The sequence below is a fragment of the Mirounga leonina genome, unplaced genomic scaffold, assembly GCF_011800145.1.
Source record: "Mirounga leonina isolate KUSES-001 unplaced genomic scaffold, KU_Mleo_1.0 Mir_127, whole genome shotgun sequence".
In the NCBI taxonomy this organism is placed as follows: Eukaryota; Metazoa; Chordata; class Mammalia; order Carnivora; family Phocidae; genus Mirounga; species Mirounga leonina.
Window position 1 is genome coordinate 55,222,307 of NW_023270316.1, and position 24,040 is coordinate 55,246,346.

Genomic DNA, 24,040 nt, shown 5'->3' on the forward strand with positions numbered 1-24,040 from the left:
CCCCCATGGCCAGGCAACAAGAGTGTAACAGAGGCTTTGTCTTGGTGCCTGACTAGAAGTTGATAGGAATCCATCGCACTTTTCTTTTGTGTCCTGCTGCCCCCAACTTGCAGTCTTAGAAAAAGAAGAATGGCTCCGGTAGGCCTCACTTTATCCCCGTTACTCCACATCATCCCCTTTAAAGTAACATGACTGCATCTTACAGAAGTGGCAGGGGCTTGTTATCACTGCTGCCTGTTGTGGTACACCTGCCCCTTACAAGAAAGCCATGTTGTTTCTTTTTTTTTTTTTTTTAAAGATTTTATTTATTTTTTTGACAGAGAGAGACATAGCGAGAGCAGGAACACAAGCAGGGGGAGTGGGAGAGGGAGAAGCAGGCTTCCCGCAGAGCAGGGAGCCCGATGTGGGACTCGATCCCAGGACACTGGGATCATGACCTGAGCCGAAGGCAGACGCTTAACGACTGAGCCACCCAGGCGCTCGCCACGTTGTTTCTTTATTCTGTTCTATTCTAAGTTTGTATTTGCCTGCTTGGGTGGGTGGAGGGTGGGGAAAGCTTGTCCTGGACATTGTCAGTCAGATCCACATAGCCCTAAGACTATAAAAATCATGCTTTAGTACCTATGCCAGGGAAAACGTGGTGTGATCGTCTTTCTCCACGTTGCTGCAGATATAAACTGCAGTTAATCAGTTCAACAGTTTCAGCAAAAGGCTTAACCCAGGGGCGCCTGGGTGGCTCAGATGGTTAAGCATCTGCCTTTGGCTCAGGTCATGATCCCGGGGTCCTGGGATCGAGCCCCATGTCTGGCTCCTGACTCGGCAGGGAACCTGCTTCTCCCCCGCCCTCTGCCTCTCCCCTGCTCATGCTCGCTCTCTCTGTCTCAAATATATAAAATCTTTTTTTTTTTTAAAAAGGCTTAACCCACATGTCAAAGATTAGCTCACTTAGATCCACTTGACCGCTAGACTTGAGGATTGCGTCTCCTTTGCAGACAGAAGGTTTTTTGTTTTTTGTTTTTTAAGAGTAGGGGGGCCCTGTTTTCACTCAGCATCCTAGACCTTTATTAGAATTAGAGCACCTTTATCTTAAACATCTATAATCACACAAATAAAAGAGCCCTTTAGCCAACTTTGAGGATTTGAATAGTACCATTGTTACGTTCTTGGTATAAGTCAATCCATTAGTTAGGGCCAATGCCTAATCAAATTCTAGCAAAATCTTCCACTAATATGATGATGCTAAATCCTCCACTACCTGCATTAGGCAGAACTTACTCCAGGCCAGTGGGAGGAGTTTCCATCTTATCTACCAGCTCCTGATGGAAAATGAGGTCATTGTCATTGCCATGATTGACACAGGATGTCATCATAATATATGCTTGCTCCATTTATATGCCATGAAAGGAAGTAGAACCTCACCAAGAAGGTAATCTCTCTTGGTTGGAAGATATAAGATTTGATGATCCCCCTTCAAGCTCAACATATCACTCCTCTATGAAATTCAAACATTCCTTTTCAAGGAAAAGGGTTGGTCTTAGGAGCTGCCTTTAAAATAACATTGGGGACACCTGGGTGGCTCAGTCGGTTAAGCGTCTGCCTTTGGCTCAGGTCATGATCCCAGGGTCCTGAGATGGAGCCCCACCTTGGGCTCCCTGCTCTGCAGGGAGTCTGCTTCTCCCTCTCCCTCTGCCCCTCCCCCAACTCGTGTTCTCCACACACCCTTCTCTCGCTCACTCTCAAATAAATAAAATCTTAAAAAAATAAAATAAAATAGGAACATTGTGCTTCTGCCTCCACAGTCTCCACCTATACCAGATCTTTTTGGTTGATTTTACCTCCATGTGTTCTGCCTATCTTCTAAAAAAGATTAGTTCCTATTACCTTAGAAAGAAAGTAAAAGCAACTACAGCTAGTGCAGCTGCTGTCAGTTTTTACTTAAATCTGGGACTCTGTGTCCTGGACTTTGCCACATTTTTTCAAGCTTATTGATCTGGGTCTTTCTTTCTCACTTGAATATGATGCCCGCCTCTACCTGACTCCATGATGATAGCTTAATCTGTTCATGTTCCCAAATCTGGTTAACCCTTGGCCATCTTACTTTTATGTCCTCTGATGCCTCCTTGCTTTGAACTGTGGCTTTCACAAGCTAAGTTTCTCTTTTTTAATGTGTGGCTTACCTCTTTTTCATAGTCTTCTGTTAATAGCATTTAATATGAGAAACATTTGTTTCGATATTCAGCTATGACTTTTACTTTAGCCTCTGTGTTAAAAAATAAAAGTTAATTGAAAATAAAAATAAACTACAATGTAATGTATTAACATTTTAAGAATCAAGGATTTTTCCACGTTAATCTAATTCTGTTTGAATGCCAAAAGTTTAGTTTAGTTTCGAAATACAAAATCATCTGCATTAGATGTTGTCTGGTACTGGGATTGTACTAATACAAGTGCTGCCTCCCCTGCCTTATGGAGCTGATTGGCCACAGTATCTAACCAACTATGCAGGGTGCATGAATCCCCCTAGGAATCATTGGATATAACCTCTGATAGGAAGGTGATGTGGATAGGTAATTCTAGTCAGATAAATATGTTTGTGAATGTTTTGTAGTGCTGAACTGAGTCTTCAGAGAAGCCCAGGAATCTTTGCTATATTGGCAAACCTTTAAGCCTCATTTGTGAGTATAGAAAAGAATAAAAACTATGTATTAAAAGGAGCACAAATAAAAATGCCAGAATAAAGAAGAACTTCAAGCAAAATTCCATCCCACATTTCTTTGCTTTTCATTAATTACAGAGATGACTTTGAAAACAACTTACAAATCCTATTAATTTATATTTTAAGTATACTTTGAGAGATAAGTGTTTCAGGGAAAGCAGTGTTTTATAATTGCATAAGCAGAAGTCATTTAAGTTTTTTAAAGTGAATTTTCTCTTTTTTGAAGTGTAGCCTATGCATTATTATTCACTGGAAAATTCTTTTGTAACCAGATGAGCAAAAAGCATTTTCATGAGCCATCAAATGAACATTGAAATTATATTATTGTATAGAACTCATTTTTATAGTGCTGTTTGGCAAAATGGAATTTTGCCTTCTCTTTGGGAAGAAGATATTTTTAAAATGTTAATAACCACTGTCTACAATCTCAAAATGAGGGACATGACTTTGAAAACTTGTAAAGGTAATATTTTATGAAATCAGTGACCAGGGGTGCCTGGGTGGCTCAGTGGGCTAAGCGTTCAACTCTTGATTTTGGCTCAGGTCATGATCTCAGGGTTGTGGGATGGAGCCCCCTGTCAGGCTCCCCGCTCGGTGGGGAGTCTGCTGAAGATTCTGTCCCTCTCTCTCTACCTTTTCCCCTTGCTTGTACACACTCTCTCTCTCAAATGAACAAATCTGTAAAAAAAAGAAAAGACATCCGTGACCAAAAAAGTCTCTGTTCCTAAATGCTGTCTTCTACCACTCACCATTCCTTTTTTTATCCTTTTTTTCTTTAGATCCTCTTGTGTCTTTATTGGTGAGATGGTGTGGAGGAAAGAGAGGGGGGCCTGAACAGTAGGACAGGATATGATGGTTCATACGAGCAAATGCAGTTTCTTAGAGAGTACAGTGATTGTAAATTAGGGATGGAGAAGTCTTCCATGTTGCACATTTTTTCCCATCTAACATTTCTTTTTTTTGTTTGTTTTTAAAGATTTTATTTATTTATTCATGAGAGACAGAGAGAGAGAGGCAGAGGGAGAAGCAGACTTCCCACGGAGCAGGGAGCCCGATGCGGGACTCGATCCCAGGACTCTGGGATCATGACCTGAGCCGAAGGCAGACGCTTAACCATCTGAGCCACCCAGGCGCCCCCATCTAACATTTCTAAAATCTTTTTTTTTTAAGTTTTTTTTTTTTAAGTGTGTATTTTATTTATTTGTACTTAAACCTATAAACCAATCAGCCAAACTGGTACTATTATCATGACACATTAAAATACAAAACATCTTTCTACAAATACTAGAATAATGAACAAATTAACAGTTCTAGTAAAACATCACAAGGGACAGAGGAAGTCAGTGAAGCACATTATAGCTTAACCCTTCACCGTTAGAGGTTATTAACAAGAAAAGCCTCACAATCTCAGAAAATACAAATTATCCTTCATCACACTTTGTATCTTCACTTCCTATTCTTGAGGTTAGATTCTAGAGCCTAAAGATATCCACATTAGTATTGTATCTAGTTATCTATAGCGAGAAACACCTTTTATCATGTTGTCCATAGAGCCAACGCTACTGAAACCTCTTTGACTCCCATCGTACCCCCTCAATGGACACAGTAAGAATAATGAAAAACAGAATATCGAGGCAGAGATATATAGGATCTAAAAGACAAAGCCTAGGAGATAACAGCCACCACCCAAACTGAGATCGAATAATATACTCATCGTCACACATCTTCAGGCTGTATGTTCACAGAGTAATTTGGGAACAAATCCATTATTTGCTGGGTACTAAAATACTTAGCAGATTGTTGTATTACACTATGGCTTTCCCCAGAAGTTTCTAAGATGGACTCCAAATCACTGATGGAATTTTGCTGGAACTGGATCTGGGGCTGCAGAGATTCCTCTCCACAGTTCTGGAGCTGATTGTTCCAGGCTTGGGGGCACCAGGTCTGACTGGCCCAGGAGTGGTTGCTCCAAGACTGGCTGTTCCAGGTCTGGTTGCTCCAATTCGGGTTATTCCAGGTCTGGTTGCTCCATATCGGAAGGTTTCCGGAAGTGTTCCTCAGGTATCCCTGGTGGTAGGAATAGAAACCTGGGTATTCTGCGGTTGGTGTGCTATTACTCTTGCTCTTCTTTGGCCAGTGGTTTTTCTGCCACCTCTTACATTTCATTCTCTGATTCTGGAACCAGGTCTTCACCTGCTTATAGCTAAGGTTCAGAATGTTGGAAAGTTCTTGCATCTGCTGGAGACTGAGGTATTTCTGTCTCTGAAATCGATCATTGAGGACATAGAGTTGGGTCTGAGAGAACATGGTCCTGATCTTCTGTTTCTTGCCCTGGGCCGTATCTTCCTTCCTCACTGTTCTCTCCTCTTCAGAAGTGGGTGGTGGTTTTACCCTGGGACTGGTGGAGGAGTCGGGGCTGTCCTGAACAAGCAAATCCATGGACGAAGGAAGAGGAGAGACGGTCTCCGCGTGGGGTGTCTCAGCAGATGACATTTGCAGGGATGCATAATTTTCTTCAGGCCCGTAAATCTCAGGCATTGGAGAAGAGTCCCTAGAACTGGGTGCTTCGGGGCCAGGCGGGCATAGGGGCAGCTTTTTTTTAAAGATTTTATTTATTTATTTGATAGAGAGAAAGATAGTGAGAGCAGAAACACAAGCGGGGGGAGTAGGAGAAGGAAAAGCAAGCTTCCTGCCGAGCAGGGAGCCCGAGGTGGGACTCGATCCCAGGACCCTGGGATCATGACCTGAGCTGAAGGCAGACGCTTAATGACTGAGCCACCCGGGCACCCTAACATTTCTAAAATCTTACATCTTAAAATCATGCCAGTGGTTTGTTTTAGTGGCATATAAAATAATGTGTATTATAGCTGTTGCTGTCTTAGAGTTGATGAAATATTTGAGCAGTGGGCGCCTGGGTGGCTCAGATGGTTAAGCGTCTGCTTTCGGCTGAGGTCATGATCCCAGGGTCCTGGGATCGAGTCCCACATCGGGCTCCCTGCTCCTTGGGAGCCTGCTTCTCCCTCTGCCTCTCTCTCTCTCTCTCTCTGTCTTTCATGAATAAATAAATAAAATCTTTAAAAAATATATATATATTTGAGCAGTTCTCTGAGCTCTACTATCTTCATACCACCAGAAAATAAAATTATAATAGAGATGCAGGGAGAGGAAGAAAGAGGCCCTGTAGGTGAGGAACAATATTAGGGCAGCAGTTTTAAACTCTGGCTACTGCATATTAGAATTATCTACTGACATAAAAACACCACCATCTCTTGCCCTCCTCACAAGCCAATTAGAATAGAATCTCTGGCTTTGGGCCCAGTAGTTTTTAAAAAGCTCCCCAGGTGATTCTAATGATCAAGCAGAGTTGAAGAACCACCATAGTAAGGAAATCAATGAGTTTGGGAAAGGGAACTTAGAGGAGTTCTTAGTGGTGGGGACATAATTTCTACCCTGTAGTTCTGAGGATACTTAACAAAGTATCTTGAAATTCATAAAGAACTAAACTAGTGTATGGCATCACTACTGTTACCAATTAAACATAGTGAAGAGAACAGGAGTTACTGAAGCTGAAATTAATGAAACTTGAATCATATTAGTTGATTTAAAAATACGTGCCATTGGATTGTCTATAAGTATTTCATTAATATTGTATCCCTCAACCATATATTGCAGTCTTTCTAAGTGCAAGGGTCTGTATTTTTCTTTCTTGGTATCACTCATCTTAACCAAGTACAGTGTTTGGCACTATTTAATAATAGAGCATTATAGTGAAAGTCTGTTCCCTTGGAGACTTAATCTTTCCTGGAAGGATTTGTTTTTCTTATCCATTTAATCACTTTTGCTATTGTTTTTAAATTATCCCTAATTTCAAGTGCAGCAGGCAAAGCTGGATTGCACCCTTTGATGAAAGTCTAACTAAAATAAAATGTTATGGTATTAGGATTTTCCTGCCCTTTTCCATTATTACAACACAGCATTATTTCATGTTTTTTATAAAGCTGTATTTTATTTCCAGGTTTTATCCAGCCCCTTATTCTTGAAAGCAACTTTGAGATTCGGGGTTATGTCTGTTTTTACATTAAAATGTCATGCCCACATCTGTATTCAAGAGGTTTTTATATTGGCTAATTATATATATGATGTAACAATCATAAAGGACACTGTAATCTGAGGTATGGGAGGAGCAATAAATAACTTGTGGACTTGCTTTGTAAACATTAAAACAAAAATATTTGTTCTTAAGCTCATTCACCAAGTTATTTCTTTAATTAAGTCTATTATGGCTTCTGTAGACTGATAGAACGGTCCAGATTCCTTTGTGCCTTTAAGGCCTCCATCTTTTTTTTTTTTTAAGATTTATTTATTTATCATTTGAGAGAGAAAGAGAGAGTGGGGGTGGCAGGGAGGGGTAGAGGGCAAGAGAGAATCTCAAGCAGACTTCCCGCTGAGCACGGAGCCTGATGCCGCTCGATCTCATGACCCTGAGATCATAACCTGAGCCGAAATCAAGAGTCAGATAGGCTTAACTGACTGAGCCACCCAGGTGCCCCAAGGCCTTCATCTTTGATTTTGTACTTTAGCTAACCAGTTTTCTTTCTACTCCTGGGCAACCACTCTTGTCATTCACAGATACTTTTTTATCAGCATTACAATGTCCCTTGTATAGGAATGTAATACAGCCTTCTTTCTTCTAGTCCATAGGTGAACAGTTGAGTAGTACTATGAGTGAGGAAGTTGAGATGTTTTCTAAATCTTAGGTCTAGTCCTCAAAATATGGTTTCAGTATTTGGTTAGAATTGGGAACTTCCAGTATATTAGGCATATTTGTAATTTGAATTATTATATGAAAACATATTACATAAAGAGATAACTTTGGGGAATATTTATATGATTGCTCATTTGTTACTTTTGAGGTAAATAACCAAATCCTAACTCTGTAGTCTTACTGAAATCTGAACATGATCTTTTATTCCTAAAATTTTTGAAGGTTAAATGGAGATTAGAACATCAGTTCACAAATTTGAATAGAATAAGGATCACCTTCTTAATAATAAAGAGATTGCAAGTTTGCCTAACTGATTTGTTAAGATGCCAAGTAGTTTATATTGATAGGCCTTACTTGCCTGTGAACCACAGGCAAAAAACTTCCATGAATTTAAAATCTTAAATGAAAAGATTGGAAACTAGTAGGAATATTAAAAATGGTTTACCTTTTAAATTCACCTGCTCTGTGGAAATACTTTTTCTTCAGTCATTTTCCAGACGATAGACACAGATGTGATATAAATAAGAACCAGGAAAGTAGCTTCAAAAGTCATAAGGAACAGTCCAAAATCTTGGTCCTAGCCCACTTATCTGTGTTTTAACTGGAGTTGGAAGTGTTCTTAAAGGCCTCCACATTGAACTGGATCCAGATTGGCCTTGTGGAAATGAATGCCTATAACTTCCTGATGCCTAACATACCTGCTATCATTAATTACATGCCAATGCTAATAAATACCCTCCCTGCTTGTTTATTACTATAACTTGTTTCAACTAAGCATGCCCTTAAATTTGTAAAAAGTGCCTGTTATTTTTCTTGACTTCTTCAACATAGTCTATCTCAGTTGAGATAAAGAGCAGGAAGGTCTAGCTTAGAGCAGAAGTTTGACATTTTGTTGTTGTTGTTCCCAGAAACAGTTTCTAATTTCTCTTCAAAGAAAATTTAATTATATCTAAGTCTTTTAGAAAATATAAGTGCAAAGTAAACACTAATGAAATGATAAAACATCTCCAGTTGGAAGAGAAGGCCAGATTTTTAAGTGAAAGAATTGGAACTAGATCTGAGATATCCCAGTAACTTCATTATGTAGATGCCAATGCTGAGAGATATGAAGTAGACTCACCAAAATGCTATCACTATTTAGAGACAGAATCAGAACTAGAAACTCTTTTTTTATGGTATGTGTTTTGTATACTTGCCCTTTAAAATTTTCTCTCAATTTTTTTCTGAAAGTAGGCGGTAGGGTATAGATAAATAAAATACTATTACCAATGGTGTGTGTTCATACTCATTAAGATTCTTTTGGTTACAAGTAACAGAAACCAGTAAGTAAATGGATCTAGCAAAAAAAAGGGGGGGTGGAGGGGAGAGAAAATTTAGAAAAGATTCTGGAATAATTCCCAGAATCCAATTCTGGTGTGGGTCCCTTAGTTTGAAATTCAGAGAGAGGGATAAACACACAGAGAGAAAGAGGGAGGAGACAAAAGCCATTGTTCACTCTGTTCCCACCACCTTCATTGTCCTTCTGCCTCACCTGTGTGTCTGTCTTATAACCCTTAAAAAATTTTTCTTTGTGCAGTGGAGTCCCACAGCCCATAGGGAAGGACCAGTAGTCTGTCAGGTAGATTCAAAGTCGAGAATCATAAAATGATATTAATATGCATTCCTACTGCCTTAAACATTTTACCTTAAGAGTTAAGATGTACATTTAGCTACCAGTGTACGTGTAGGATAAGGCCTTTGATTTCAGTATAATATGCTGATTGAGCATCTGCTTTCTCGAGAAAATTCAACGCATAATCTAGATTTACAATTTTGGCTTCTTAGAAAGGAGCAAGAATTTAGACACAGAAACAACACGAATGCAGAATCCTTCTAGACTTTTATGTTTCTCTTCTAGTCTCCTGTTATCTCTCCAGTACCTACTTTGACCGTTTTTTTTTAGCAACTTACTTTTATATTAAGTCTTGCCAAAGCATTAAACCTGGTTTTCGTAGAAACATCTCCTTCCCCAGTACTCATAATTAATGGGATTATATAATATATAATCAAATTGAAAAAAATATATATATATATAATCAAATTGCATAATTACTAACAGTAAAACTAGCATAAACAAGTTCTAATATAGTTAGAGCAGAAGTGTGTGGGAGTACTAGAGATGAACCTAACTACCCACTATGGGCAAGCTATGGGCATCTGTCACTGTATTCAAAAGAGGGGACTTGAGAGCATTGGTAATCTAGAAGTGGGGTAAGCAGAGGTCTATTAAAAGTGATTCTAGTGTATTAAAATGATTTATATACCTGTCATAGCTTCCTGCTAGACCAGCAGCTCTCAAAACGTGATCTGGACACTTTTGGGTAGAGGGATTCCTGAGACCTTTTCAAGGGATCTGTAAAATCAAAACTATTATTCATAATAATACCAAGCCTTTTTGCCTTTTTCAGTTCTGATTTCCTAAACATTTCTTAGTTTTATTTCCTAAGATGATAAATAGCAAGAGATCCGAACCCACCTAAAAGCTCTGTGGGGGCCCTCAGTACTTTTTAAGAATCTCTGTCACAGAAATCATTTAAATGGCTGCACTAGACTCTGTACTCCTTAAGGATGGGAGCCATGTTGTATTCATCTTTGTTCTTCCTGATGTGTTTCAAGTGTTTGTGGCCAACAAAGTGCTTTTAAGTGAGAGTTCCCTATTAATGAATATGCTCTGTAATAAACAGCAGTGGTGTGCAAATGGGTGCTTTCAGATGCCTTTAAGGTGTAATGCAGTATTTAATACCTTTCCCCTGAAATCTTAAGCAACGTTTTGAAGAAGAAAAGAAGCATGATTAGTGGAAAGAATATGAAAACATTTTCCGATGAGGCTTTAAAAAGTGTGTGAAGGCTTTAAATCTTGAATAGGAGGCTTTATCATAAGTAAATTGGCTTTTTAAAATTTATTTAAAAGGAGAAGGGGAATGAGCTAACAGAGATGTGGCGTTATTTAAGAGCAGCCAATCAGTGGGAAAATTCATTGCAGATGATTATGACTTTTCTTTCACTTGAGAAGCATTGGAAAGCTATTTTAGGTTTGAAAAGGGAATGTCATGGACAGGAAATTATGGTTTGGAGAAGTGAATTTTATTGCTTTGTGAGAGTGGCCTTGATTGAAGAATAGTGATGAGAGTAGTGGCCAAGTTGATATAGGCAGGTGCTTTGGAAACTTCTTACTCTTTTAGGTATTATATGGAGAACATTGACAGAAGAATCCTTTAACTAAAAATTAAATTCAACCTATCTTCATGAAGTAGATACTGCTTTAAATAAGTGGGGAAACATTCACAGATGGTATTAACAGATAGGTCTTTTAGTATTCAACGAAACACCTGGATATATAAGTAAATTATTTTCAGGGATGGTATGGTATTCTAAGTTTGTTTAGTTCTTTAAAAAGGATTAATTTATGTTTTAATAGAGGACTTTCTCATGCATTTAAGATACTTTATACATATCTTGCTATTGTTATGACAATAATTTTTCTAGATAGAACTTTCAGCTTCAGTGGAAAGGCAAACTCAAATACAAGATTTGGGAAAGTCAAATTTTAATCTCAATCTTACTAAATTGATTAACAAGATGAAATTATTTTTAGACATTTAAATTTAATATAAAATAATTATGGCTTTGTTTCCTTCCTGACATTTTGGTATAAGGTAGGCATGCTTCTCATCATTGCTTTTTCCAGACCTCTGATAGCATGTACTTGAGATAAGTTGCGTATGTTGCATTGAGGGATTCTTCAACTATTGGATTACCCATGCATTCACAGTTAGGGGCTACAGTAAGGGGTCTCCTGGACTTTAGAGACAAAATCAAGAACAGTAACCATTAGGAAGATTTTCTAATATAAATCATGTGGGTGTGGTACTATTGCACTCTGCATTTTGGTCCATTTATCTGTTTATCTGTATCCCCCCCACAACACACACAAACTGTATGCTTCTTGAAAAGAGTACCATGTCTTACTCATCTTTGATTCCAAATGCTTAAATGGTGCCCTTTACATAGTAGGCACTTAGTTAATGTTAGGGGAATGCACGAAGTCGTTCGCCCTGAAGAGATGAGTCATAAATGCATTGCTGATGAGCCAAAGGATTTCCTGAATCTCTTCTCAAAACCTGGGTGAATTCTCATGGAATTAAGACTGAACCATAGCTTCCTAACCATAGTTGTACATTTCCAGACTATAGGAAAGCTGGTGCCATCATGGGATAATATATGTACTGTCAAAATAAGGTCTGTAAAGTGACTTTACCACAATGTTTCGTGCCTAGTAGTCATGTAGTAAGTGCTAACTTTTGTTTACCTTTTTGGTTTCTCTTGAATTTTGTGTCAGGGTCACCATAAGAATTCTTACTAATGGTAGGAAAAATTGCCCTTCTGTTTGGACAAATATCCATAGCAGTTAAAGTTCTAATTTGGACATACCCAAGTTAATAAATCTGCTGGAAAATAGAAGTCAGAGCAACTAGCAGGCAGAAGTGGTACACAGTAGAGCCTAGACAATGACCTGCCCAGTTTATAGTATTTTCTAGACTAGCTATTCTAGTCACAGTGTATCCTAGTATTTTATTTGCATACATATGTGTGTGTGTGCTCACACACACATACAGATATATATTATCTTTGATTTTAGTGGGTTAGACTAGCTGGGTTTTCAGAAGTTACTTCTCTGCTAAAGATATGTAGTCTCCACTCCCTTCAAATTTTTGAAATTTGACTTTATGCCCTATTAGGCCACCCTCTTTAGGAAGAGATAGTATATAAAAGTTGTTATTGGCAAGGGGCTGCAGCAGCCCAGTAAACAAACTTAACAAGCTCAGTTTTTTCACTAGCCAAGAGTAAGGTTTTTCTCTATTCTGACCAATGATGCTACTATAAACTTATAAGTTTCCTTGATTTTTATTATTACATTTAATTCTGATCATTACTACTATGGCTCATATGTCATAGTAAATTCTTGAAAATGATCAGTGTTATCTCTGAATATATTTGTTCATTTTTTTTTCTTTTCCATTCAAGATAAACTTTCATTGGAAGGAATAGTGGTACAAAGAGCTGAATGCCGACCTGCTGCCAGTGAAAACTACATGAGATTAAAGAGGTTAGTGTTCTTTAACTTTAAAATAATACCTGATAATTCCTTTTGGGGATTGAAATGCATGTATTAGATTGTTTATTAACTGTATGAAAACTGTGGTTATGTTGCAAGTGTTTTCTTCAAAGGCTGTTTTGTTTTAAAACTAAGTAAGAACAAACTTCTAGTTATAAAATAAATAAGTCCCGGGAATATAATGTACGGCATGGTGATTATAATTAATATTATTGTTTTGCATATTTGAAAGTTGCTAAGAGAATAGATCGTAAAAGTTCTCATCACAAGAAGAAAATTTGTAAATATGGTTACAGATGTTAACTAGACTTATTACGGTGATCATTTTGCAATGTATATATATTTCAAATCATTATGTTGTATACCTGAAACTAATATAATGGTATATGTCAGTTATACTTCAATTAAAAGAAAAAAAAAACCCAAGAGTTTCTTTGGCAAGGGAACTTTCAGAACCTGGCCTGTTTATTTGGGATGTTTGAAGTTACTCTCTTATTAAAACCTGTAGTCAAACTTTTTATACTTCTTTTTCTAATCATCTTTATAGATCCTGATTTTTTAAAGACCTGTAATAAGGTATTTGTACTATTTTATTTTTAAAGGCTGTAATTTTCCCATAATGAACATTTCTAAAATACTCTACAGTATAAAGCAAGTATAGTTGCTAGAATATCATCCTTTTCTCTTGATATACAGAGAACTTTTTATAAACTTAATACTTTGTTAGAGATTTCACATAAGGTCTCTCCTCCCCCACTGTTGTACATGGTCAGCATTTTGTAATTAATTTGATGATTGCAAATTCTTGATACTCCAAATTTTATGACTTTAAAAGAGCACTTTATTTAAAGCCTGAGGAAAGGCTTTTTAAAAATGTTTTATTTTAAGTAAACTCTACACCCCCTGTGGGGCTCGAACTCACAGCCCCATGATCAAGAGTCACGTGCCCTATCGACTGAGCCAGCCAGGCACCCCTTGTTTTATACTTTATATTGAATGTATTTCAACCCTATGTACTTCAGAATTACAAGTTTGTTCATTCACTCAGCACTTAACTGTGTGAAAGAGTAGTGAACAAAACAGGCAAAACTCTCTGCCCTCGTGGAACTTACATTTTAGTGGATTATACCTATACAGGGTTCATAATGGGGAACACACTGTTCAGGTGGTAGCAGTAGCCTGCCTGGATATCAGTGTTCTCATAGATAGAAGTGGCTGCTTGAGAGGCACCTGGGTGGTACAGTTAGTTAAGCATCCAGCTCTTGGTTTCCACGGTAATCTCAGGGTCATGCGATCGAGCTCCACGTCAGGCTCCCCACTCAGCATGGAGTCTGCTTAAAGATTCTCTCTCCCTTTCTCTCTGCCCCTCTTCCCCCGCCATGCATGTGCACATGCTCTCCCCCACCAAAATTAATTAATAGATCTTAAAAAAAAAAAAAAGTGGCTGCTTGAGCTGGATCCTCTCTAATGTCACATCATCTTTTTAATTTCCCCCCTTTCTCAGTTAGATTAGAGTGTGTCTCTCAGGAAGGAAACAAAAAGACTCTTTTCTTGTCCAGTAATTCTTCTCATTTAAATGGCTTCCCAGGGCAAGGAAAAGGATGATAATCAAAATGAAAATTTTTTATAACTGAAAATAACTTTGGAACACAGTCAGGAGGTGTTTCTCTCTTCATGTTTAGCCTATAAAGTTGATCATACAATGTGTGTTTTTGAAGACTTACCTTCTTCAAATAACCACTGAAATTGCAAAATGCAAAATCTGGTTATTGAGCTACTTGCCAAGATCTTTTTTTGTGGTCCTAATTTTCTTTAAAGGTTTCTGCAGATTTCTGATGATGAGATTAGGCAAGTTGCCTGTTGTGTTAATGAAATGGCTGCTTTTTTTTCTTACCAAAAGATAAAAAAAATGTTTAGTCTTTTGAATGTGCTAAGAGACCAGCCATTACATATTTCAGTTACTTAAGTGACTTAAGGAAACAGTGTGATTCAGGAGAATGATAATCATGTGAGTTTCATAAAATAGATGATCCGTGACATGTCATGAGCCCTGAGATTTTTTTTGACCAAGTGGAAAAAGACAGGAGTAAGAACACTTTAAACAGAGAGAGATATGCACGCATAAAGACTTGGGGAAGACACTGGGGACCTCTGTGTAGCTCTGCGAGCCTGGAATGCGGGATTTGTTTGAGGCAGAGCAAACAGAAGCTCCAGTCTAGACCTCTGTTTTGAGCTCCAAACTTGTATATTCAAAAACCTGGTTGAATGTCCAAGAGACATTTTAAATATATGAAAAACTGTTCTCCCAGGCTTTCCCCCAAAACGGCTGTACCAGTGGTCTTTCTCATCTGAGTTAGTACAAACTCTGTTCTCCTGTTTTCTTAGTCCAGAAATCTTGGTGACATTCTTGAGTCCTCTCTCACACTCACATCCAATGTGTCAGAAAAATCTTACTGACTGTACCTTGAAAGTATTACACATCTACAGTGTGACCATTTCTCACCACCCCTGTGATCCTCCATGAAGTCTCACCTAGGTCACTGCAGCAGCCTCCTAGCAGCATTCCTGCTTCTGTCCCTGCCCCACTCCAGTCTGCTGCCAGCACAGCAGTCAGAGCAGTTCTTCTGAAATCTGTTACGTCATGCCATTCCTCTGCTCGCCGGTCATGTGCAGTGCTTCCTTCTTACTCAGTAAAATTCGAGTCCTTCCGGTTCTCTGCAGGGATCTACGTAATCACCCTCCTACTCCTTCCCACTTCTCCCCATCCTTACCTCCTCTCCCCTCACTCCCCCTTACTCACTCTTCTCTAACCACCCTGAGCTCCCAACAGTCCTGAGCACTCTAGGCACTTCCATATTAGGGCCTTTACACCAGATTTTCTTTTCTGCCTGGAACATCGTTTCTGCAGATAACTGCATGGCTCACTCCTTGCCTCTTTCAAGTCTCTTCTCAGATTCTGCTTTTCCAATAAGGCCTATCCTGACCAACCTACTTCTTTCTATACTTGTTTTTTCTTATAGACCATATCACTCTTAATAGACTATATAATTTACTTATATTTATTGCCAGCTTTGCCCTAGTGTTAAACTTCTGTGGTTGGTTCTTTGGTGTATATGTGTGTGCATGCACACAATCATCTATTTTGTTCACTTATACACCCCCCCCCCCAAGTGTTTAGAATAGTTCATGACAGGGTGCCTGGGTGGCTCAGTCGGTTAAGCATCTGCCTTTGGCTCAGGTCATGATTTCAGGGTCCTGGGATGAACCCCGCATCTGGCTGTCTGGCAGGGAGTCTGCTTCTTCCTCTCACTCTGCCCTTCCCCCCACCCCCCCACCAATGCGCTCTCTCTCTCTCTCTCAAATAAATCTTTTTTTTTTTTTTTACATGTAGCAGGTGGTCAGTAAGTATTTATTGAGTGAATAAATGGCAGGAGATAAGGTTTAAAATATTAAAGACCTTTATATTCTGGCTAAATTATCTGTTAAAGAGTCTTAATATGCTTTAGTAAGAAATTTGGACCCTGGGCGCCTGGGTGGCTCAGTTGGTTAAGCGACTGCCTTTGGCTCAGGTCATGATCCTGGAGTCCCGGGATCGAGTCCCGCATTGGGCTCCCTGCTCAGCAGGGAGTCTGCTTCGTCCTCTGACCCTATCCCCTCTCATGCTCTCTATCTCATTCTCTCTCTCAAATAAATAAATAAAATCTTTAAAAAAAAAAAAAAAAAGAAATTTGGACTCTGTGCTTTGGCAGTTGGAGAGGCACTGAAGAATTCTAAGCTCTATGGAAAGCAAAGGGATTTCTGTTTTGGGTAGATCGTCCTGTCCATAATGTAAGACTGAATGCAGGGAGATAAGGTAGAGGCTGATGTAATAACCCCAGGTACAAAATATCTAAATGACTAAACAAAGTGGTTCTAGTCAGAAGGGAAACGAAAGACAAGGTTTTGAGGATAGAATCAATAGGACTTAATGAGCTCATCTCCTACTTAAGTGGTTGTGGGACAGGGGATTTCATCAAGAAAACCTAAAACACAAAAGGGAAAAAATATTGCACTGCTTCTATTACTTTTTCTTTATCTCTATAAATTTGGTGGGATCTAATGATATTTTATTAGGAGGAAATTTATTTTGAATTGGTAAATGTAAATATACTCAATATCAACTCACATTTGATACACTGATTAAAATTTATGGAGCACATGGGTGGCTCAGTTGGTTAAGCGTCTGACTCTTGATTTCGGCTCAGGTCATGATCTCAGGGGTCCTGGGAACAAGCACTGTGTTTTGGGCTCTGTGCTCTGTGGGGAGTTTGCTTGAGATTCTATCCCTCTCCCTTTCCCCCTCCCTTTCCCTCTCTAAAAAATTTTTTAAATTATTTAATTTGTGTTTTATTAAGTGTAACTTTAAGCATCTTGAGGGTTTGTTTTTTTTTTTTAACTAATCGCTGTGTCCACCATGGGGCTTGAACTCATGACCCCAAGATCAAGTTATACGCTGCACCGATTGAGCCAGCCAGGTGCCCCCTTGAGGCTTTTTTTAATAGTCAAATGATAAATTATACATTCACCCCGCTTATAATTCATGTTGTACTCTTTTTTTTTTTTTTTTTTAAGATTTTATTTATTTGACACAGAGAGAGACAGCGAGAGAGGGAACACAAGCAGGGGGAGTGGGAAAGGGAGAAGCAGGCTTCCCATCGAGCAGGGAGCCTGATGCGATGCGGGGCTCGATCCCAGGGCCCTGAGATCATGACCTGAGCCAAAGGCAGTCGCCCAACCAACTGAGCCACCCAGGTGCCCTGTCATGTTGTACTCTTTTTTTTTTTTTTTTTTTTAAAGATTTTATTTATTTGACAGAGAGAGTGAGAAAGCACAAGCAGGGGGGAAGCAGTAGAAGGAGAGGGAGAAGCAGGCTTCCCGCCGAGCAAGGAGCCCGATGCGGGGCTCGATCCCAGGACCCTGGGATCATGACCTGAGCCGAAGGCAGACGCTTAACGACTGAGCCACTCAGGTGCCCCTGTTGTACTCTTTAAAATATAAAGAGACATAAAGATAAGACAGTCACCCTAATGTGTGTTTTCTTGTAGGAAAGTCCTAGTAATGGGAAAATATGTAGCTTTTTAACTTCTGCATGTTTATGTCACCAACTCATCTCAAAATACTTGTCTCAAAAGTTTTTATTTTTAATTTTTTCAGTGTTTGTGGGATTTCATCAAAAACCTAAGAAAAGCCCTTCTCTTTGGGAACAGAACATAGACTGTAGAAAGGTGGAGAAGAGAAAAATCAGTCTTTTTTCTATGCAAAGACACCAGATAGTAGGAAGCAAGTTGTGATTCACTTTCTTTCTTGGGGAGAGGTTACCAGGCTATACCTGCCTAGATTCCTGATGTTTAATATTATGGTAAAAGATGTCTTAGAATGTGTTATTATAAGGGAAGAGGAAAAGGACTTCCTCACTCAGTAGATCTTTATGTAATTTATGGGTGATGTGATTCATGTGGGTGAACTAGATTCAGGCCCAAAGAAGTTTCTGCAAATAAAATTTTTGCTCAATGCAATTACAACACTGAATGTGGATATATTTAGTACTTGTAATTTTGACTCTTCTCTGTATATAAATTTCATAAAGAATAATTATTTTTAAGTGATTTTTCTTATATATTAGGATGATTATCTTATAACTGTGTCCCTTTATATTTAAAAAATAAATACAGGATGGGGCGCCTGGGTGGCTCATTCAGCTTAAGCGTCTGCCTTCAGCTCAGGTCATGATCCCAGGGTCCTGGGATCGAGTCCTGCATCGGGCTCCCTGCTTAGCGGGAAGCCTGCTTCTCCTTCTGCCTCTCCCCAGCTTGTTCTCTCTCTCTCAGTCTGTCAAATAAATAAATAATCTTTAAAAAATAAATACAGGATGAATGACAGATAGGGTAATCATATAATTTATCATTTAAAACAGGATACTTTGGGGAAAGAAAGCAGCCACTAAACAGAGAAGATGACACCCTGAGACAGCAGTCTAGACTGTCCCAGATATAATTGGGATGTAAGGTCAATATGAATAGCCTGGATACACTGAAATGCTAACCTTTTAAAATGGGAACTAAAAGATTAGAGTCAAATAATGAGAGTGCTGGCAGTTAGGAAATGTGTACAGTACCAGGAATTCTAGACTAGGTGAAACTGCTATGGCTGAGCAAAACTGTGTGCTTCCCAGAAGCCACCCAAAGTTGGGCATACAATGGTGCTGTGTTAATGTTTTCACGTAAATTTTTATATGAAGTTTATTAAACAGAAAATCAGTAATAAGCTAAAAATAGTTTTATTAAAAGCCATTTTCTATTAATGCTCAATAAAATTTGAGGTCATAGCAGCAACTCAGAATTCTATAAAGATAATTTCATGACCAGGGAAATGTAATATTAGTTTTTAGCTTTCTGGTAGTCTCATTTGAAACAGTTTTTGGTGAATATTGAGGTTAATGATTAATATACTTGTATCAGGATACTGTTAGGATACTTTCATTTTCAGGTACCAGAAAACCCAGTGCAGACTGGCTTAAAAATATAAGAAATTTATTGACCCACATAAATAAAATCCAGTGGTATTGTGGGCTTTAGCCATGCTTTATCTAGAAGTCCTCAACGTCATCAGTGCTGTAGCTCTGCTTCTAATGTTCTTGGGTCTTTCTCCATCTTGACTGTCCTAAGGCACCCAGATGTGTGATTTTTAAAATGTGGAAATGTATATCTTTTTTAATCAAAGATTTTCTTAAAGGTCCTTCTGAAGAGCTAACCCAAGAAGGCAGCTGGCCTTCTTTGCCTTAAGCATGCTGTTACCCCTGTACTGCTCCTTTTTAATTATCACTTTAAGTGAAGCATTATGTGAAAGGGGCTGAGGACATCATTTAAATACAGTTTTTAAATGCATTATAAATAGATAGCTGTAGTAAAAGTGCAAAAATACCAGTGCAATAATAAAACTACCCTAAAAAGCTAGGCAAGGTGTTTTACCTAGAATTTTTTAAGAGACTAAAACAGTTCCTCATAGGGAATGTTATTTGATGCAGGAAGACTTCTTAGTCCATGATAAGAATCTTCTTTTCAAAAAAAAATCTTAGGGAGATTGATGGTAAGGATGCTTCCATTTCCTCTGAAGAGCCAGAACAGCTGTCCTCCACGGCCCTTGAGCTATAGACTACACCTGAAGATTTAGTATTCTGATGAAAGAAGGATTTCCAAATGATTGTAAAAAGCTGCTGGGAATACATATAAAGAATTAAAGCATTGGTATAATTTTTATTTTATTTATTTTTTATAAAGATTATTTATTTATTTGAGGGAGGGAGGGAGAGAGAGAGAGCATGAGCAGTGGGGAGTGGGAGAAGCAGGCCCCCCGCTGAGCAGGGAGCCCGCCCTGTAGGACTTGATCCCAGGACCCTGGGATCATGACCTGAGCCGAAGGCAGACGTTCAACCGACTGAGCCACCCAGGCGCCCCCGCATTGGCAAAATTAAACAACGAAGTTTTCATATGATTTCTTTCTTTCAAGTTCTCTGGCATTTTCACTGGAAGAAAGAGGAGAGGAACTTTCTGAGTATCTGGGTCTTGTCTCACCCTAAGCATCTCTTGTGTTTGGAGTTCCATACCCCCTCTGCCTGTTCTCTTGGTGTTCCTTGGGGTTCCGGCCCCTTCGTGTTCTGCCATTCCAACTCAAATGTGCACTGTATCAAAACCGGTCACTTTCACGCTTCCCAAATGTGTCCTGTGCATTCTTCTCCCACTGTCTGCTGTGCTCTGTTCTTGGTTTTCTGCTTGCCAAACTCCCTATTTATCCTTTTAAGATTCAGTTCAAATGTGAAATGTCACCAACCATTTTTCTCCACATAGGATAATCACCATCTCCACCAAGCTCCTGCTACACTTTTTTCTAATAAACCACTGATCACATTTTGCTTTTTATTTTACTTTTCATTACTTTTATTTATCTCTACTAGATAGTGAGCTTCTTTAGGTCAGGGAGTATATCTCATTTATCTTTGTTCTAACAGCTTTATGTTCAGTAAATTCTCATAAGTGACCAAAAATCAGAATTTTGAAGTTATGGATTTATAGCTATACCATGATTAATGAATCTCTTAAGAATTAATACTCTTTTAAAAATGCATTTAGCTGTGTTTAAATTTAAATTCTAAGTCCCGAGAAGCAGTACTGGCATGTGGTGATGTTTGTACAAAGCCTCACAGCTTTGCAAGTTAAAAATACCTCAGTACACAATTTGTCTTTGTTCACTCACAGTTGAAAATCAACAGGGCTAACCTTAGGTAAAACTGTGAAGTAGGGAAAGTTTATCTTTATTATCCAGGCATCTCCTTTTATCACTCCTTTCCCCCTTAGTAATGTCTATCTTTAGGCACCTACTTTTTATCATATTCTGATCTTTTCTGTTCTCTCAGTTCTGAATCATTTTAAGAATGAATAGGCATCAAACTGGGTATTTGATTTTAAACCTTTTATTACTACATGTGAATAATAGCCATTAGATTACCTGTTCAAGGTATTTGAGCAGGCACATTTTTTTTTTTTAATGGGAAAGGAAGAAAAGTCGATGAAATTACACCGTGTATAGGTTGGCCCTAAACACAAAATTTGAGTAGTCCTTTTAATTTGTGGTGGGACTTGTCACCAGGACAACCATCTCTGCTTGCTGGGCCGAGTGGGTAGATCTGGCCTGCCTACATTTGTTGAAGATCTGTTCCAAGGATTTAAAACTTGCTGCTGAATGCGACCCACAGAACTGGCCACATTCCCTTAGTGAGGATTAGGACCATCACTAGTCCATATAGTGTCTTTGTACAAACTTGTAAAAGGTGATCCTTCCTTAAGTGTTTTTATTTTTGTCTGTCAGGGAATCATGGCGATTTACATATTTTGTTGAACAAGACATTATTGCCATCTGCCAGAAAATTGTCACAAGAATTATACAAATCTTTGCCATCTCTTTGAATGTGCCCTGTCAGTGTGACACTATGGTGCACTGCAAAATGGGACCAGCCTGGGAATGAACTGCATTCCCTTGTTTGCTGCAGGCCTAGATGTCTTTTTTTCTTATGAGTTGGCTTAAAATCTAAGTTGCTTGTCTGGTCTTTGTAGGCACTGAAATTTTCAACCCTTGGTCTGTGGTTTCCTGAAGCACTTCAAGAATAAGAAAAGATATCACATGTTTCTTTATTAGGGAACCAGGGTCCCACTTACCATTTAGTACATTGAATCAGCAGGAATGATGATAAGTCTAACTTACTACTAGGAGGGACTAATTTAGACTTTGGGATGACCAGGCTTCAAATATTCTTAATAGTTTGTAAAGTACAAGAAGACCTTACTTATAAACATCTTATAGACTATGCTTCTTGCTCAAGACTCTAATGAAGCTGCCATGGGATGTATTGTAAAGAAAACTTGAGTTTTGGGGCGCCTGGGTGGCTCAGTCGTTAAGCGTCTGCCTTCGGCTCGGGTCATGATCCCAGGGTCCTGGGATCGAGCCCCGCATAGGGCTCCCTGCTTGGCAGAAGCCTGCTTCTCCCTCTCCCACTCCCCCTGCTTGTGTTCCCTCTCTCGCTGTGTCTCTCTCTGTCAAATAAATAAATAAAAATCTTTAAAAAAAAAAAAAAGAAAAAGAAAACTTGAGTTTTAAGAAAGAATTCTAGATATAAGTAGAGAAAGAGAAGACAGTGTTTAAAAATTTTTTAAAAGACTGCCTGGGGTGGGGGGACATGGCTGGGTGGCTCAGTTAGTTAAGCGTCCAACTCTTGATTTTGGCTCAGGTCACGATCTTTCAGCCCCACATTGGGCTCTGCGCTGGGCATGGAGCCTGTTTGGGATTCTCTCTCTCTCTCTTTCTCCTTCTGCCCCTCCCCTGTTCATGCACTTTTCTTTTCTTTGGTCTCTCTTCTCTCCCTCTCTCTCTCAAAAAAAAATTTTTTTTTAAAGTCTGCCTAGGGGAACTGATTTTCAGGCAGGACAGCTCAGCGTGCATGGTAGGCCGCCCACTCTTTTTTTCTTTTTTTTTTTAAGATTTTATTTATTTATTTTAGAGTGAGAAAGAGCATCAGAGGGGAGACAGTCAGAGGGCGAAGCAGACTCCCCATTGAGCAGGGAGCCCGATGCGGGACTCAGTCCCAGGACTCCAGGATCATGACCTGAGCTGAAGGCAGTCGCTTAACCAACAGAGCCACCCAGGCGCCCTAGGCCTCCCACTCTTAAATGGCTTCACTTTCTATTAGATGTTCAATTTAATTCTTTTGTTTTTTTTTAATCTTCTTTCCATTTTCACAAATGAAAAAACTGAGTTGTAATTAAGTGATTTGCCCAGGCTCACAATTTGTGAATGGCAAAGCTGAAATTTGAACCCAGATTCAGTTGATTCCAGTGCATTAGATGACAGGGTACCTCTTCTGGCCTTGATATTTTCAAGAGATTGCCTGGCTTATCAGTAGGGAAGGGAAGGGAGTTTGTTCTCTTTCTCTCTCTCTCTTGTATAGGATGATCTTTGTCCTAATGCCCTGCAACTTAAACTAATATTATTAGTACCATGGTTCTGTTACATTATAAAATAAGTAGGATAACATTTTCAGGATTTATATAAGATATGTAACTGCTTTGTTGTTTCATTTTAGAATTTTTATCAAACTTCAGATCCTACAACTTAAAAATGAACTTTGATAGCATAATTTAATTTCAAAGCTCCATATATCTGCAGGAGAGAGTTGGAATATTCAATGATTTTACATGTCCGTGGAGTTTAGTGTTTTACTTTTGGGAAGTTTATGTAAAATCTGTAATACTTTGGGTAGTTTTGATGCACTAATAGTTGTGCTGTTTTGAAGATGTAATTCTCTATAATATGTCCTAATATGACAGTTGTCACATACTGTGTACTGATTTTTTTTTTAGGCCTTTGAAGGCCTCAGAATGTCTAAAACCTCTTTTTTATAATGTGTTATATATTTGAGGAAAACTGGAAGGATGGAATTAATAATAATAATGATAATGTTCAGGCAAAAACTTTTCAGACTGGAAAATAGTAGGCATGTAGGGAAAACAGGAGAGGAAGGTGTGGGCTTAATAAGCTTATATAAAACAAAACATGCCAGTGAATGGTATTTCCACTAAACTGCAGCTCTCTGAGGACAAGACTTTTTGTCTACTTTATTGGCTGGCATATCTCTAATAACCAGAAGAGTACCTGGCACCTAGTAGGTGTACAATAAATATTTGTTGAATGAAGAAGGAATGAAAGGTAAGAGACTTAGGTTTTATGTCTTTTGTCGTGCAGGCTGCCCAGGACTTTGATCACAATGAGTCATTTCTATTTAAGCTGTTACATGCCAAGTTGATTTATCTACTTCTGT

The 24,040-nt window shown here is 38.8% G+C and overlaps 2 protein-coding genes across 2 annotated transcripts in view; one reads left to right on the forward strand and one right to left on the reverse strand.

The window, feature by feature from the left end:
- Positions 1–24,040, forward strand: part of GTF2F2 (general transcription factor IIF subunit 2) — a 148,436-nt gene that overhangs the window by 71,459 nt on the left and 52,937 nt on the right. Inside the window, exon 5 of the mRNA XM_035003342.1 lies at positions 12,546–12,627. Coding sequence (XP_034859233.1) covers positions 12,546–12,627 — 82 coding nt within the window. The remainder of the gene's footprint in view (positions 1–12,545; positions 12,628–24,040) is intronic.
- Positions 4,390–5,531, reverse strand: LOC118009412 (homeobox protein NANOG-like). The gene has a single exon (XM_035003340.1). It carries the CDS (start codon positions 5,252–5,254, stop codon positions 4,433–4,435), a length of 822 nt encoding a protein of 273 aa, XP_034859231.1. The 5' UTR covers positions 5,255–5,531; the 3' UTR covers positions 4,390–4,432.